At 39.1% G+C, this 16815-nt stretch overlaps 1 protein-coding gene across 1 annotated transcript in view; it reads left to right on the top strand.

Moving 5' to 3' along the window:
- The window catches only part of nrxn2b (neurexin 2b), a 660624-nt gene that overhangs the window by 344794 nt on the left and 299015 nt on the right, over positions 1–16815 (top strand). The window contains exons 14-15 of the mRNA XM_080898453.1: positions 11542–11715; positions 16410–16529. Coding sequence (XP_080754579.1) covers positions 11542–11715; positions 16410–16529 — 294 coding nt within the window. The remainder of the gene's footprint in view (positions 1–11541; positions 11716–16409; positions 16530–16815) is intronic.

The raw sequence follows: 16815 nt of genomic DNA, 5'->3' as shown, positions 1-16815 counted from the left end.
GGTAATGGGTGACAGTTATGCAAGAACTGTAGCAAAATAATTTATTTATCTAACACCAGAAAGATTATAACTGGACTCAATTTCCTACTGTTTCAGTTATAGAACCTTTCAAATTGTCCTTCCACACGATTTTCAATTTAGACCAACAAAAAAGGTCTCTAATTCAACCACACTCAGTGTTGGTTAGTTAGCAGATAATGGAACTGCTTTTGTTCCAAATCGTCATAACTCCCTAGAGCCCCATTGGCTGGGTGATACTCACCTGCAGGTGTCTGGCTAGTAATAATGCCCCTTATGAATGCAAAATTGTCAAGGGTGCATGTGTTGTTTTCCAAACTAACAGGACCCCTTCTCCATCATGTCAGAAATACTGGGGAAGAGAGGCTGAAAGACTCCAGAATGTGCCGCTGTTACGCCATGTTTGACATTTTTGTTCAGTTACGTTTGTATTTTTTCACGATGATTAAGAATGTCTTTATTAATTAACAATTATATTACAGCCAGGATATGAATACAAGTGAAAAATGATATTTCTTTATATATTTCTTTAGATATTTCTTTTTGTATACAGCTGTATAGATTCTGCTTACATATCATTCTGCAGGGTGTCATTAATGACATACTGGTCCTGTATAACACTCTGGATTTTGATGATTTGTTACAATTAATCAGCAGATTATCAAAAACACATTCCACGTATTGTAATTGCCATCATGAAGCATTAACATCCCTTTGAAAAGAGCAACTTCCCTGGTGCTAATGTAGCATTACCAGCCAACCACAGCTCCACCTTTCTGGACCATATGATGCCATTTATCAGTAATTGAAACTATTTGCAGTGCTATGTGTATCAGTTTCCAAGCTAAACGTTTCTCTCTGTTCTTAACAAGCCTTTATCAAAGCAAATTTATTCGTGCTCGCCCAGATCTTTTAACAGTTCAGCGACTTCTTACTGGTTCTCGGGAAACCTCAGTGTTTTTTCTTTCATGCATCTTGCACGTCATTGCACTGTTCCATGTTTTATTTAATTCTCCTTCATCCACATATTGCATGACAACTGAGTCTTGCTTACAAAAACAAAACAAAAAAATCCCTTTGGCTGTGATTGATACCTTTTTTGAAGTCAGAGGAAATAAAAGAAGCAAAAAAAATTGAATAAAAGTCACTCAATTTTCATTTTACATAAGCTGTATAATGTGGATCACAGTTTATGTAAATAGAGATATATCTGGACAATGGAAAATAACAGAAAAGAAAGAACTGTGATAGAGAAGCCAACCTTTGGTCCTATTGATCTTGTTAACACAGAATTATACATGTTTAAAATGTGTGAAATCTGTTCAGCAGAGAAAGATTGATGTGATATTGCAGACTTGTTTCATCAAAAGTAAGCTGCTAGGACACTGTGGTATGGAACGCCAGGACTGCCATAATGAATTAATTAAATACACCATTAAATAATTAATTAAATGTGGCAATAATTAATTAAAATTGGAATTAATTAATTAAATAAATAGTTATGATATATGTAATTAATTAATTATTGACACATTTAATTAATTATTTATGTATTTCACGTTTTAATTAATTATTGACACATTTAATTAATTAATTATTGACATATTTAATTAATTATTTATGTATTTCACATTTTAATTAATTATTGACACATTTAATTAATTATTTAATGATATATTTATTTATTTCATTTTGGCAGTCCTGACGCCTGGCTCTCATCATGAAATAATTTTATCTGTCAGCCTCACCCATCAAACTCAGGGGGCGGGGTTAACGCTGATCGAGTCAAAACCATTGCTTTGGCCTGGTGGCCATTGTTTCTAGCACACAACAACCGGCATGTGGAAGCTAACAGAACTGAGCTTTGAAAAACCCTGTTTGTGTGTTACCAAATACCGTTTTAATATTTTTTTAGCCGAGAATGTAGTGGTTTAATCTTCATGTGTCTGGTCGGTTTGTCAAGATACAGCCTCTTTGCAAAAGTGTTTCGATGATTTCGGAGATGTCGTCCCAGTCTCACGGCAAAGCGTGGGATAGACCCGCTCGCCTCGCAAGCAATCCCACCGACAAAGCGCAGGCCCCGGTACACAGCTGTAGTAACCCCCGCTGACTTCTTTTACTGAGGTTATATTTATCGATGTTTTATTTCCTGATGTTCTTATGTGTCCTACGTGTTTCAGTCGCCAATTCTGAATTATAACTAACATTAAAAACATGTTTAAGGAGGAGAGAGAGCAAATAAATCTGTTTAACATCTGATCTTTGGGTTTTTGTTCAGTAATCAGCGTGACCTGTGTATAAACACATAAAAGAGATAACGTTGGTGTTTCCGTCATGTAGTAACTGCTGGCTTTAACTGTACAAAGGTTTTTCGACACTATGAAACACATACAGACTTCATGATGTTCGGCTAATATTTTTATTGTGAATATTAATCATGCTGACCTCGCTCTGTACACCACGCAGCGAGGTCAGCATATCCACGATATCCTCAGCTCCATGAGTTAACACAAAGTTTCCCAGCTGACTATCTAACTGCCAACTATTCCAGAGACGTGAAAATATACAGCATAAAGAAAAGTGTAAGAGACTCAGCAGCAGATTAGAATAACAGTTATACATTTAATAAATCACCAAATGAATCCAAGAAACGAGCAAACCTGTTCCGACAATTTGAATTTGTATTCCCTCAGCTGCAGACTCGCTGCTGTTTAAATGTTTGAAAAGGAAGATTAGATATAAACAAACGTCAAACATAGACTCAGTCTGCCTTCACATTTGATATGAGGCCAGCACGTATAGTGGCCTCAGCAGGCTATTACTGAAATACACGTGCTATATCATAAACTATGATATAAACAGGGAGGTCCTATTAACATGTTTAGTTTTAAAGGACACCTTCCTACCTTTAGTCTCATTCATGAGCAGCATTAGTTTTCTTCTAACATCCAGAAGTCTGCACAATGTGTTTCATAGTTTGTAACAAGCCTTTGACAGGTAAACATAACATGACCGAAAAAGCAAAAAAAAAAAAAAAAAAAAAGAGAGAGAGAGAGAGAGAGAGTGTTGACATAAGAAGAGAAAATGCTCTCAATTATGGAGACAGGCAAATGGTTCATTTATGTTTGATGTGTGTTTATTCCTCCCTAAATATCGTCGGTGAAGTTTGCCATGCACGTCAGATTTTCCTGCGCATTTTTATACCTCTGCCAACAGAGAGAGAAAAAAAATCACATTCTAACAGACAGCTGGTGCTTAGAATACAGTTGAATAACTATTAAAAAACAGATGATATTTAGATGATAGTTCAGTCTAACACATGTGCCAGTGAACCATTAAACGTCTGTGAAACTATGCAGTTATGAAACGTAACTTTAACCTCAGCCAAACCGATTTGCTCAGTTGTAAATAAAACAGCGAAGTAAACGTGACCCGACAGACAGAACCTGAGTGAATGAAGTCCAGCGTTTAACCACTGAGAGCTAAAACTCAGCTGAGGTTTGAAAGCTGTGTGCCGGTGATTGGACATCAGCCGCTGATAAAGCTGGCTCGCCTATAAAGTGCTCTGTAAGGAAACAAGCTCCAGCAGCTCTGCGCTCGGGGAAAATACTATATTTACTTATCTTGTGCAGAAAAATGCGCTGACATTGCGTTATATCGAGCACCGGCTGCCCAGTTAAACTGTGACTATCACCAGGTAACTAGGCGTGTTTCTTGAATTAGCAGCAGGTGTTAAACAGCTGACAGATGAGGAGGAGGATGCATGCAGGTAAACTGAGGGTCTGTTGAGCTGATCGCTGGTTTCGTGAGAAAAATGTCAGCTCGTTCTTTATGTTACAGAAGCACAGAGACACAAGACCAGGCGGAAAGAGACGATCGTTCGGTGAAAATGAGAATCTGCGAATGCAACATGTGGAACACGGAGAGTGGAATATGTAAACAAACCGGTTAATGTACCCCCTCGGTGCGCTCTGCATGCTAACTGTTAGCAGAGCTAGTGAAATCTCTGAAAACATCTGAGCACTTTTGCAAGCATGTTCTATGTTGACAACCTGACCAGACATACGGCGCGACATTCGCGGCTAAAACACTGTTAAAAGTGTAGCTGGTGACAGAAAAACGGGGTATTTTAAAACTACACCACCACCATTGCTGCCTGTGATTTGATCTGCATTCTGGGATAACTGGCTGCCCCAAGTCTACACAAGCAATCGATTATCTAGGATCGACCTGTTTTGACTTACTTTGCACGGCAACCAATCAAATGTTAGAGAAGCTGCATGGGCAGCGTTAACCCCGCCCCCTGAGTTTGATGGGTGAGGCTGACAGATAAAATTATTTCATGACGAGAGCCAGGCGCCAGGACTGCCAAAATGAAATAAATAAATATATCATTAAATAATTAATTAAATGTGTCAATAATTAATTAAATGTGTCAATAATTAATTAAAATGTGAAATACATAAATAATTAATTAAATGTGTCAATAATTAATTAATTACATGTGTCATAACTATTTATTTAATTAATTAATTCCAATTTTAATTAATTATTGACACATTTAATTAATTATTTAATGGTGTATTTAATTAATTCATTATGGCAGTCCTGGCGTTCCATACTGTGGGAGCAGCTACTGGGAAAGATATGAGCAAACTGTCTGATTCGCAGGTATCTCAAACCCTTCTGTGATTGTAACATCTGTGCTATATTAACCAGAAATTGATCAGGCACTCATTTATTGGCAAAACCAAAAGTCTTACCTAAAAGACATCATCAGTTCAAAAGTGCATGCTGTCCGTGCTCAGCTTCTGCTAGTTTTGATTGATGTAATGAAAACCAGACACTCGCATAACCAGTAAGAACAACTGACCTGTGCTGGCATTTGCACCGCATGTCAGCTGGAACTAAGTAAAGCAAAGAGACAGGGATTGTAAAAAGGAGATAAAGACAGACAAGGCAAGAATATTGTGAGTGTAAAACAGTGAGGATGGGAAATAAGAGGGCAGAGAAATGAAGACAAATACGGGCAAAATGGAGAGTGAAGAAGGGTGACCGAGCAAAGTCGAAAAAGCTGAAGTGCAATAGAGCCAAGGCAAAGCGAAAGGACATTGAATATGGAGTGACATTTCATAGAGAGAGAATGGAAGCATGAAAGTGTGTAATAATGCCTGTCTGTGTCACTATACAATCTTTCAGAAAGTGTCACAGGCAAGCACGGGCACAAATTCTGCTCAAGCCCCTTCAAGGACTCGCGTGACAACAGAGTGAGTTTGCGTCAATGTAAAGTTGCGGTTACGTGTGTTATTTCCCTTTTTGTTGTAGAAATAATGAGTTTGCCATTGTTTTCTTCTCTTTTTCTAATCTAGATATACAGCCAGTGGGGAAATTATGGGTTGGTTATAGCTTGTATAATTTTAATACCACAGGCTATGCCATAAATTATTATAGTGTATCGAGGGCTTTATTAAAAGAGAGCGCACCAGTTCCAGCGCAGCACAGACCTTATGGATGTTAACACCACAAGCAATGCTATTCTTGATGAACAAACACATTACATTACCTTATGTACTGTAATCCCATTCACTATGGTGCTAATATCAACTGAAAGGTTTGGTCATGGGACACACAACGCCTCTTGTCACCTATAAAAGAACATTTCAGTTTTCTTCTCTAGTTGACTCATAAGGCTGCGCGATATTTTATGTTGCTGTTTTGTTGATGTCACAACTAATCTACTGTGAATCAGACCTGAAATGTTTTGTACAATTACTACGTTTTTGGTATTTGCAGAAGCCACGTCTCTCTTATTAGAGTATTTAATTCAGTCATACTTTGTTTTTGTTGATGTAGATTAACAAACAATAATGAGCAAATTGCTAATCAAGAACATTTCTTCCCCTTCTTGAGTTCTGTTGCTCGTATTACCTGCAGTCAAAGAAATGTAATGGCTCATTTAATTATGCAAAAAGTATCACTAACGTGGCTGTGGGTTAAAGCTTTTCCTATCAAGGATCAAAAAATCAACGTGAATATTCATCATTGCTTTGCTGGTGATGTTAGCTAAATATTATTAGACTGCATTTCACCTTACTGGTCTTTTCAGTTGACTCTGTCTGTGGTCCTTTTTTTAGACGAGGATTAGTTTTAAAAATGAATTCCACCTGTTGCTGCTGTAACATTTAGCAGGAGCAAGAGCAAGAATGCACCTGCTGTCACAATTGTATCATATAATTACAGCTTTACTTGCCTTGAATCTTTTCTTTTTTTTTACCCCCTCAGGCAGTATTCAAAACATCTCAAAAGCACACATCCAAAACAGAGACATAACATACAACATAATTATACGTCTTATAATTTAGCATCAGCAATTAACGCACAAGCTGCGTCAACATTTATTCTCTACACCAGTCATCTTGTTGAGGCATCCTTACAGATTTTTTGAGCGTCTGTAATTAGCAATCACAGATTCCCTGCATCTTCCTGCTGGATGCCATTGTCCCAGCCAAGCCTGGAGTGCAATCCCCTCCCTCATCAAACCTCTGCAGTAACGTGCTCTGCCATTGCTAACACTCTGTATAAATGCGTGTTTTTGCATGTGTTTCTCTTCAGTGATTATTTAATCTTAGCAACTTGTAGCAAGCATAATATTGAAGCAAAAAGAAGCAACAGCCAGAGTGAAGACTTGAGAAATGCATGAGCATTCAATGAAAGTTAATGGTCAGCTTTGTGTACAGCAGGGAATCAGCAAGAAGGAGCCAGAGTGTTGTTTAGAGACCGGATCGGGCATTGTGCATTCGTTGCCTGTTGTCATTATCAGACTTTATATTATATATAGACACACACACAAAAAATATGTTTTGCAAGTTATGGGCAAAGACTGCAATACCATCACTGCACTTTGGGAGCCAATTACAGGGAGGGATGAGATACAGTTCCTGTCTTGAGCTGACGAGCCATACTGACCGCATAAAATGAACAGCTTAACATTGTTATTGGATTTAAACAACATTTTTTTCAGAAAATGAATTAAAATCTTAAACAACTATTCTATGCATATGTATGTATCTTTGCAAGAGCTTTGTGTGGTGTGCAGATAAGTATAAAATAATAAAAGGGATCAAATTGGAGCTTTGGGACTTGTAGACAAAGCACTAAATGCGGCTATGTCTTTCAAACATTTTTTTTTATCCTGCAAACTTTGGCCATTTTTCAGACCAAAGTACACAGTGGATATACACAGACACAGCCGAAACTGTCCGGACTCATACATCTCACTGAAACAAAATTCTTCCAAAAAAAGTTGGAAACAAAAAGCTCCTTTGTCTTGCGTGCCTGCATGCTGCTGGTCTGTCATAGAATAAAACAAGCTGTGAAAAGAGCTGAATACTTTCTTATTGTGGGGACATCTAAAATTGCTTGGACAAAATTATCGCTACCCCGGTGATAAGAGGATTTGTTGTGATATTTACTGTGATATTAAACCAGACTCTCGCTTTCAATTACGGTAGAATCTTATCGTCAATCATTCTGCATATTTAAATGAGAAGGGAACCCACTGTGTTGCTTAGTGTCATTTTGTGCACCACCATGAATGTGGACAACAGAGAGAACTTAAGGAAATTCTGTGTCTGTGATGAAATTGTTTTCCATTTCTCTTCTTGCCTGGGTGATATTGCTTCGGATCCAACTTCTCAATTTATGCAAAGCATTTTTCAATGTCATGTACTACCCTCTTTGTCAGCCTTCTTGCTAACCTTCAGATTTGAAGCCGAGAAAGCCCCGGTTTTTCTTAGAAAAACAATTTAACTTCTGACAGTTTCACTTAGATCTGATGCCACGTTTCCCACTGTCACTGTGCTGTTATACGATTTTCTGCCTGAAACTTTCAGCACAGTCATATTTATAACAGCTAAGCAAATCTTTGAGTACTCTTTGAGCTTGCTTGTGCTTTACTGGAATCAATACAGCTCAAGAAAATCCAACCCTTTGAGCAAAGGAGGTAATATGGCCAGTGGCAAATATTTGCTTAAATGTGAATCCTGCAATGGAAATGTTGCTGAAATATTTTACATAATTAAGATTTTTCTTTATTTACAAATCTTCTGCTACTTTGCAGGCTTACAGTAAATTGATGGTATTCCAATGTGGGCTAAATAATAATAGATTTCAACATTGCACTTCTAAGAATATAAAATTGAGAGTTATCAAAAAAGGGTCAAGTGTTGAAGACCTTCCATTGTTCCCAAAGTGATCCATCCAAGTCCCACAAAGTCTTTTGTATGAGGTTTCACACCATGAAAGAGAAATGAAACCATTATTAAGGAGATCTATATTTTACTTTAAAACCCTTTAAAATCTTTTTTGTCTAGTGTAAACGTTATGCAGTGTGCTCTTGCACATGGTGCTGTCAGACACTCTCTAGAGCTCTGTATCCAAGCATCCCAATTCCTCCCATCAGCCCCTGAGAGGTCATTATGGTAACCGTAGAGATGTGGAGGTGGTGTTCTCCGGTGAGGTCTGGGAGGCTGTAATTGGTCCCGTCTTGTGGATGTCTTTGAGCTCTTCAGCAGAACAGCCATGCATTACTGCTGGGACAGCAGAGCCCAGACCACGACACAGTCTCTGGCTGGGAGGAAAATGGTTACTCATCGTTCTAAACTTTTGTTCTTAAACAGTCCCAAAACTGTAACAACACTGCACTCGTCATATTCAAATATTAAAGTAGGTAGTCACAACATGATAGACATCATCTCTCCAGAAATCATTTTATCCAATTCAACTCAGTTTTATTTGTGTAGCGCCAAATCACAACAGTTGCCTTAAGGCACTTTATATTGTGAGCTAAAAACCCCACGGTAATAGGGAGAAAACCCCAAAAATCAGATCACCCCCTGTGAGCAAGGACTTGGAACATAAAGAACCAGGCTCAGGAAGCAGCAGCCATCTGCCACGACGGGTTTGGGCAGACACGAAAAAAGACTCTGTCTGGAAGAGAGCCAGAGATTAATAATAACTAATAATGAAATGCAAAGTGGTGTATAAACAGAGAGTTTTGCTAAGCTCTGAACCTGACTATCAGTAGCACTGTGTGCTAAATCACAGCTCACAGCAAATTATAGATGTGATTGAAAGTAAAGTCGGCGCCTTACTTATGTTTTATGTTTTAAAAGTAAAAAAAAAAAAAAAGTTATTTTTTTAATTTTTTAATTTTTATTTTTTGCCTGTCCCATTTGGTTCTTTTGCCGTCACAATTGTTGTCTGAAGACCAACAAGGATACCCAATGGATTTATTTTGCTAAATGGATCATCGTGGCATTGCCGTATTGGTCCATTTGATCGACCTTTGTTTTTATTATTTATTTTATTTTATTTTCAGTTTTTACAGATGGGACAGACATGAGTGAGGGATAGGAAAGTGAGAAAGAAAGAGGAAGGAAAAGAAAAACAGAAGGGGAGAGGGACAGTGAGAAAGGGGAAAAAATAAATAAATAAATAAAATAAAATCTCCTGGATCACCTGTTGAGAGAGAAAGAATAGAAAACAAGCAAAAAAACCAAAGCAACATACTAAACACAACACCATCACATTAATCTAGCTAAGTGTAAACAGCAGTAAATACTAAATATTCAATGTTGTTGTGCAGCACGCAGGACAGACAACGCACAATGTGCTTTGAAGTAGTAGCCAAGAAAGGTGTAATTTAAGTCTACGAACAGTGAACACCCATGTGCACACCTGTGTGGATCAGCGCGCTTGTATTCAAATGGTTTCCACATGTAATGGTCTGCAATCTGCGCTCGACTACTCCGCCTAGGCTGCACTGTCGACCCTAGGCGGAGTAGTCAAACGCAGATTCACTGAGCGCTCAACACAGACAGCATAGTCAGAAGGAAAGTTGATAAAATAAATTACAAATTTTGTATTGTTCGATACATATGCGTACCGAACCGAAAGCACTGTATCGAACGGTTCAATATCGATACGAATATCGTTGCACCCCTACTGGTTAGTACAATCTCTAACATGCTGTTGACTTCTGCAGAAATGCGTTGTTTGCTCTTTTGAGATTAATACCATACTGATAATTTCATATTTGCTAAATGGTTCTTACAGCCATGATTTCAGGACATCATTCAGTTGGACAGCTAATGCTTTCCTTGTATTGATTATAATGCCCGGGAGCCCTGGCTGGAAAATATGAAGTGTCAAGTACTCATTAATTCTAGAGACGACTTGGCAAACATCATTGACTCATTCCATTACACAAAGTCCACATATAATTGACCTTGTGGCTCATTGCTTCTCAGTTGAAAGTTATGGTTTTCAGCTGTGAAAAAATTATTATTGTAGTTTGTCCAAGTAGGAAGGTTTTCAGATGGCCTTATCTTTGTAGCAGGATCTTGCCCCTGTGTGAAAGGTTTTGCCGGATGCTCATTTTATGCCTTCTTAAAGATAAAGCGTAAAGTAGGAGTTTTGATGATATGAAAAGCCTGAAGTATTTCAAACCGTGTTTATTCATATGCATTTACATCAAAGGCCTTTTTGTGTTTATCATAATTTCGCTTGGCATTTTCTGCAAAACTTTCCAGAACAGAGGGCTGAAATAGAAAAAGAGAGAGGGAAAATAATTGGAAGACAGAAAAAGTGATGGTTATTTCCTTTTATGTAGTAATATAAAGAGACCTTCATTTGTAGCTTTATCATTTTGCTTAGGATTCGCAAATTCTGTCTGCTTAAAGAGCTTTATATGTTTATCTTTCACTCCATGAGAGTGCAGTACACGGACATGTTGGTGGAATACGTCTGTCAGGTTTCACATGACATTGCCAATCCTTGTGGCTTGCTACTGTACAGTTTACACATGTCAACCATAAGCTGTTTCTTTGAATCGAACATGTTCTTCAGACATGTTCTTGCCGCCTCAGTGACAAGCCTTTTGTCAGAGTGTCTCTCAGGAGAAAAAACCTCCCAACATTGATGGTACAAATCTTCACAGTGCACAAGCATAGTTTGGCATTCATAGGAACCCCATGTACCTACAGATGGCTTAATGATTTGCTCAAAATACCAGCAGCCACGGTCACAGTACTTGGTGTTGTTATTATGCTAACATGATGTTCAAGTTCTTTTCCATAACTGTGCTTTTCATTCAAAAACTATATTAGAGTATCTGACATTTTATACCGGCACACATACACGCAGATATTGCGATGCATTCATAATCCATTTCTGAGTTGATTACAGTCACTGAGTGATACTCCAAATATGGATGTAATTATTTGGTATGTATTTCCATCATCGCTCTATTTCTAGACCACTGAAATATTTGGCAACCTATTTTTATACTACGACCGTGTTGTATAAAAGCCTCCTATTGACACCCGTTGCTGTTAGAAATCAAAATGTAGTTTTTTTTGTTTGTTTGTTTTTAACTAAAATGAACCAGTAAATTTAAAGGATTTCTACTAATGTTAACCATTGGCTATTTCTCATTGGTCTTATTATGGGTGTGTTTTGCAGGGGAGCTGTACATCGGTGGCGTGACAAAGAGCATGTACAGCAATCTGCCCAAACTGATTGCATCTCGGGACGGGTACCAGGGCTGTCTGGCCTCTGTGGACCTGAATGGGAGACTCCCTGACCTGATCGCAGATGCCCTCCACAGGGTGGGCCAGGTGGAACGAGGCTGCGATGGTAAGTAGAAGCAGCAGCTGTCATATACTGAGCTTAATATGCAATTAAACTGTTTAAAGATAAGAAATCACTCAATCAATCATTAAATCTTACCTGTGAGTCACTAGGGGGAAATCAAATGGCAATGATTACCATCTAGTGTAGAATACACTTGTCTTAATATTAATAAGAGTCATTTCATTCAGTGAATGCCAGCTGGTCAACAGTTTCTCACTTTACATATTGACTGCAATTATGAGGAAACGATTCGGAAGTTGAGTTTGTTGTTTTGGGACATGAGTAAAAATCTTATTTCTAATAGTAACTCTGCCTTCTTAAAGTTTCATTGTGACCTGCTTTAACATAAGCCTGCTTCTTTAGCTAAGCGACCATTTAAGACACTGAAGTATAGTAACCGAGTCCATTTTCCATATACTTTATTCCCTAATATCGCCAATGGCCACGCCCAATTCTCTGAGCTCGGGACAGTTCTTACAGTCTGTCCTCTGTATATCCTCTCTATTGCACTATAAAACCTGCATGAGGGAAGCACCTCTCCCCTCTAATGTTATTGTCAGTATGGCAAATCTCAGCAGTGCTCCACCCTTGCTGGCTTTTGCTTCATCAATCTTGCATTTGTCATGTTTTTACCTCTGCTGCGCGGGGCTGGCCACCATGTCTCAGGCTGCATGGCTATGGTGTGGGGTAGTTAATCCTGAGTATAACAGTAGATTTTGGCTATAGCATTTCCCCTTCCACACACCCCACCCTTAACTCCCCTCCACCACGTCTCAATGGCATACAGAACGTTGGAGAGCACAGACTTGATTTCCCTGAGGACCGCATTGGCCGACTAGATGCAGTAGTGATCCAGCTTTTTCTCTCTCCCCCCCCCCCCCTTCTCTTGCTCCCTAACGCTGCTACTTCTGCCAGCCAGCCTTATTACCTGCCTACAGTTATACACCACAATTACTTCGCTCCAAACAGAGTTTAAAACTGCATTAAGCTATCATATTGAATCCCGCAGGCACCAGAAATGGATGCTAATATTAGTTAATGATTTGATGTGCCAGGGATTTGAGCAGTAGTAATTGACCAGTTTTGGAACGGTGGACTCTTTTGACAAATATTAGTATATCTAGTCCTGGGGCTGTTGCAAAACCATGTTTTCCCTTGTTGATATTGCAGGAATAGATCAAAAACTATTCTGACTGGTGATCTAATTTAACTATAATCACTTTCAGAATATTTTCCCCGAACCATATACCAGAGAGGAAGCGCTGTTTACAGTGGGGCAAAAAAGTATTTAGTCAGCCACCGATTGTGCAAGTTCCCCCACCTAAAATGATGACAGAGGTCAGTAATTTGCACCAGAGGTACACTTCAACTGTGAGAGACAGAATGTGAAAAAAAAATCCATGAATCCACATGGTAGGATTTGTAAAGAATTTATTCGTAAATCAGGGTGGAAAATAAGTATTTGGTCAATAACAAAAATACAACTCAATACTTTGTAACATAAGCTTTGTTGGCAATAACAGAGGTCAAACGTTTACTATAGGTCTTTACCAGGTTTGCACACACAGTAGCTGGTATTTTGGCCCATTCCTCCATGCAGATCTTCTCGAGAGCAGTGATGTTTTGGGGCTGTCGCCGAGCAACACGGACTTTCAACTCCCGCCACAGATTTTCTATGGGGTTGAGGTCTGGAGACTGGCTAGGCCACTCCAGGACTTTCAAATGCTTCTTACGGAGCCACTCCTTTGTTGCCCGGGCGGTGTGTTTTGGATCATTGTCATGTTGGAAGACCCAGCCTCGTTTAATCTTCAAAGTTCTCACTGATGGAAGGAGGTTTTGGCTCAAAATCTCACGATACATGGCCCCATTCATTCTGTCCTTAACACGGATCAGTCGTCCTGTCCCCTTGGCAGAAAAACAGCCCCATAGCATGATGTTTCCACCCCCATGCTTCACAGTAGGTATGGTGTTCTTGGGATGCAACTCAGTATTCTTCTTCCTCCGAACACGACGAGTTGAGTTTATACCAAAAAGTTCTACTTTGGTTTCATCTGACCACATGACATTCTCCCAATCCTCTGCTGTATCATCCATGTGCTCTCTGGCAAACTTCAGACGGGCCTGGACATGCACTGGCTTCAGCAGCGGAACACGTCTGGCACTGCGGGATTTGATTCCCTGCCGTTGTAGTGTGTTACTGATGGTGACCTTTGTTACTTTGGTCCCAGCTCTCTGCAGGTCATTCACCAGGTCCCCCCGTGTGGTTCTGGGATCTTTGCTCACCGTTCTCATGATCATTTTGACCCCACGGGATGAGATCTTGCGTGGAGCCCCAGATCGAGGGAGATTATCAGTGGTCTTGTATGTCTTCCATTTTCTGATGATTGCTCCCACAGTTGATTTTTTCACACCAAGCTGCTTGCCTATTGTAGATTCACTCTTCCCAGTCTGGTGCAGGTCTACAATACTTTTCCTGGTGTCCTTCGAAAGCTCTTTGGTCTTGGCCATGGCGGAGTTTGGGGTCTGACTGTTTGAGGCTGTGGACAGGTGTCTTTTATACAGATGATGAGTTCAAACAGGTGCCATTCATACAGGTAACGAGTGGGGGACAGAAAAGCTTCTTACAGAAGACGTTACAGGTCTGTGAGAGCCAGAGATTTTCCTTGTTTGAGGTGACCAAATACTTATTTTCCACCCTGATTTACAAATTAATTCTTTACAAATCCTACCATGTGAATTCATGGATTTTTTTTTCACATTCTGTCTCTCACAGTTGAAGTGTACCTCTGGTGCAAATTACTGACCTCTGTCATCATTTTAAGTGGGGGAACTTGCACAATCGGTGGCTGACTAAATACTTTTTTGCCCCACTGTACATGATTGATCTGTTGGTAGGTTCGATCTTTAAAATGCTGGGTTTCAAAAGAAAAAGCAAGACCGCTGAAGGTGACTTTTTTAGATGTATTATTTTCCTGGATGTGGATCACTGCCAGGGTCCGCACCAACCTGGTTCTTAGGTCATTGTTAGCTTGTGGACTGGGGATACAGAGTGGTCAGAGGTGGCTGCTGGTCTAGTCTCTCTAGAGATAAGGCCAGACAAAGGCTAGAACATTGAGCTTTCTCTTGTAACTGCATACTGACTCAGCGGATCACAACAACAAAAAACAAGATGAGGGGAGGAAGTGAAGGAGACTGAAGTCAAGGTACAAAAGCACTGTTGCTTATTCATTGTAGCTCAAGACAGGAGAAATAAGCAAAAAATGGGAAGTCTATGTCCAAGATAAATACAAAATGCTTTCAATTTACATTTTCTAATCATGCAAAATAAATAAGTAAATAATTTTAAAAAAGCATGTAATCCACATAATAATTTTTGCAAGGATTGGTGAAATATTTGCTTAAGAAACTCAATTAAGCACACTATTAGTACGTAGGCAGATGTTCAAGTTGTAACCAAGCTGCTAATCGAGCACCCGGTTGTCAACAGCAAGGTAATGGAGATATGTGCTCAGTTGCTTTTTACCTTTTCTTGAACATTTGGAGCAAACATGACAGATGAGAGTCTTATGCTCCAACAAGTTTAAGGCACCTAATAGCATGTTCTCATGAGCTCTCAGGAAGAAATGCAAAGATAACGTGAGTAATATAAAGGAAGAATGAACAAATCATTTAATGGCTTTTGCTTATGACAATATATTCTATTAGCTCCTTAAGGGAAGTTTTAATCAGTAAATAAGGACATAGTTAACACAGAAAGTGGACAATTTAAAACAATTCAATTTAATTCACTTTGAGTCATATATGGGACTTTATATTTAAGGCGAAGATCTTACAATAATATAGAGAAAAACACCCAATCAGATGACCTCCTATGAGCAAGCACTTAGCGACAGTGGGAAGGAAAAACTCCCCTTTGATAGGAGGAAACCAGGAAGAACCAGGTTTAGGGAGGGGCAGCCATCTGCTGTGATTGGTTGGTGAGGGGAGAAAGACATGCTGTGGAGGATTATTAAAAACTAATGATTAAATGCAAACTGGCATATAAACAACACAAAATAAAACATTTCATTTTTATAAGTTTGGAGCACGCGGGTGGGGGTGGGGGGGGTAGGGTGTCTTAATTGGACCACTTGTAAATGGCACAGTGAGATGTCTGTTTATCTTTGTGGAAACAAATTAGTCTGGCACTGAACCATGGTTCTTTAAAAATGTCTGTGTTTAATTGAGATTTTAATGAGAAACCCCACCAACACAACAGCCACCACACACATTTATTTTTAGAACCATTGTTTTCCTAACATGTGATCTGTATCCTAATCTTATAACAGTAGTTCATTGTTATTTTCTTTTGCCTTCTAGCATTATCATTTTACCATTACCATCTTTATTTTGAGAACAAGTAGTCAAAATCTATTTTTCTTGGAAAGTCGTGTCTTCTTCCATTTCAGTCAGTCAGCAAAGGCAAAACACTTGTTGAATCTTGCCAGCTGATGTGACAGTGCACTGTTGGGTCAATAGTGTGTGTAATCCACAGTGGAAAAGTCACGAATTGCTAAATGGAGCTTTAAAAATTGTCCTTTGCTCTCATTATCCAGAGTGCATGATCGTTTGCTTCTGCCTTTTGGTCTTAGAAATATTTAATTTTGAATGAGATTGAACAAAAAATGTGATGGCGTATGTTTTGGTTTTGTCTTCAGGACCCAGTACCACCTGTACGGAGGAGTCCTGCTACCATCAGGGGGTGTGTCTCCAGCAATGGGAGGGCTTCACCTGCGATTGCAGCATGACGTCCTATGGAGGCTCATTTTGCAACGACCGTAAGTCAAAGTTTTTGTTTTAATTGTTTAAAAATGGTTAGTAGGTGTGTGAGTGCAGTGAGTCAGGCGGTGGAAACATATTCAGTGTTGTTTAGTGGTTTAAAGTTAAAGCTCCACAGGCAACGTTGTAAGTCTGCTTTCAGAGTGTCAGTGAAAGAGATCTGTATTGTATTAATAAAGTGATTGGTGAGCATTCTCCAATTGATAATTTAATTTTTTGCATGAATCTTCAAGCCGTCATTTAGTAGATGGATGTTCTTGTGCTGCATTTCTACATACATGAACA

Source organism: Rhamphochromis sp. 'chilingali' (assembly GCF_963969265.1).
Source record: "Rhamphochromis sp. 'chilingali' genome assembly, chromosome: 1".
NCBI classification, from domain to species: Eukaryota; Metazoa; Chordata; class Actinopteri; order Cichliformes; family Cichlidae; genus Rhamphochromis; species Rhamphochromis sp. 'chilingali'.
The sequence above is the reverse complement of the archived record's forward strand: the minus strand, read 5'-3'. Positions and strand labels throughout refer to the sequence as shown.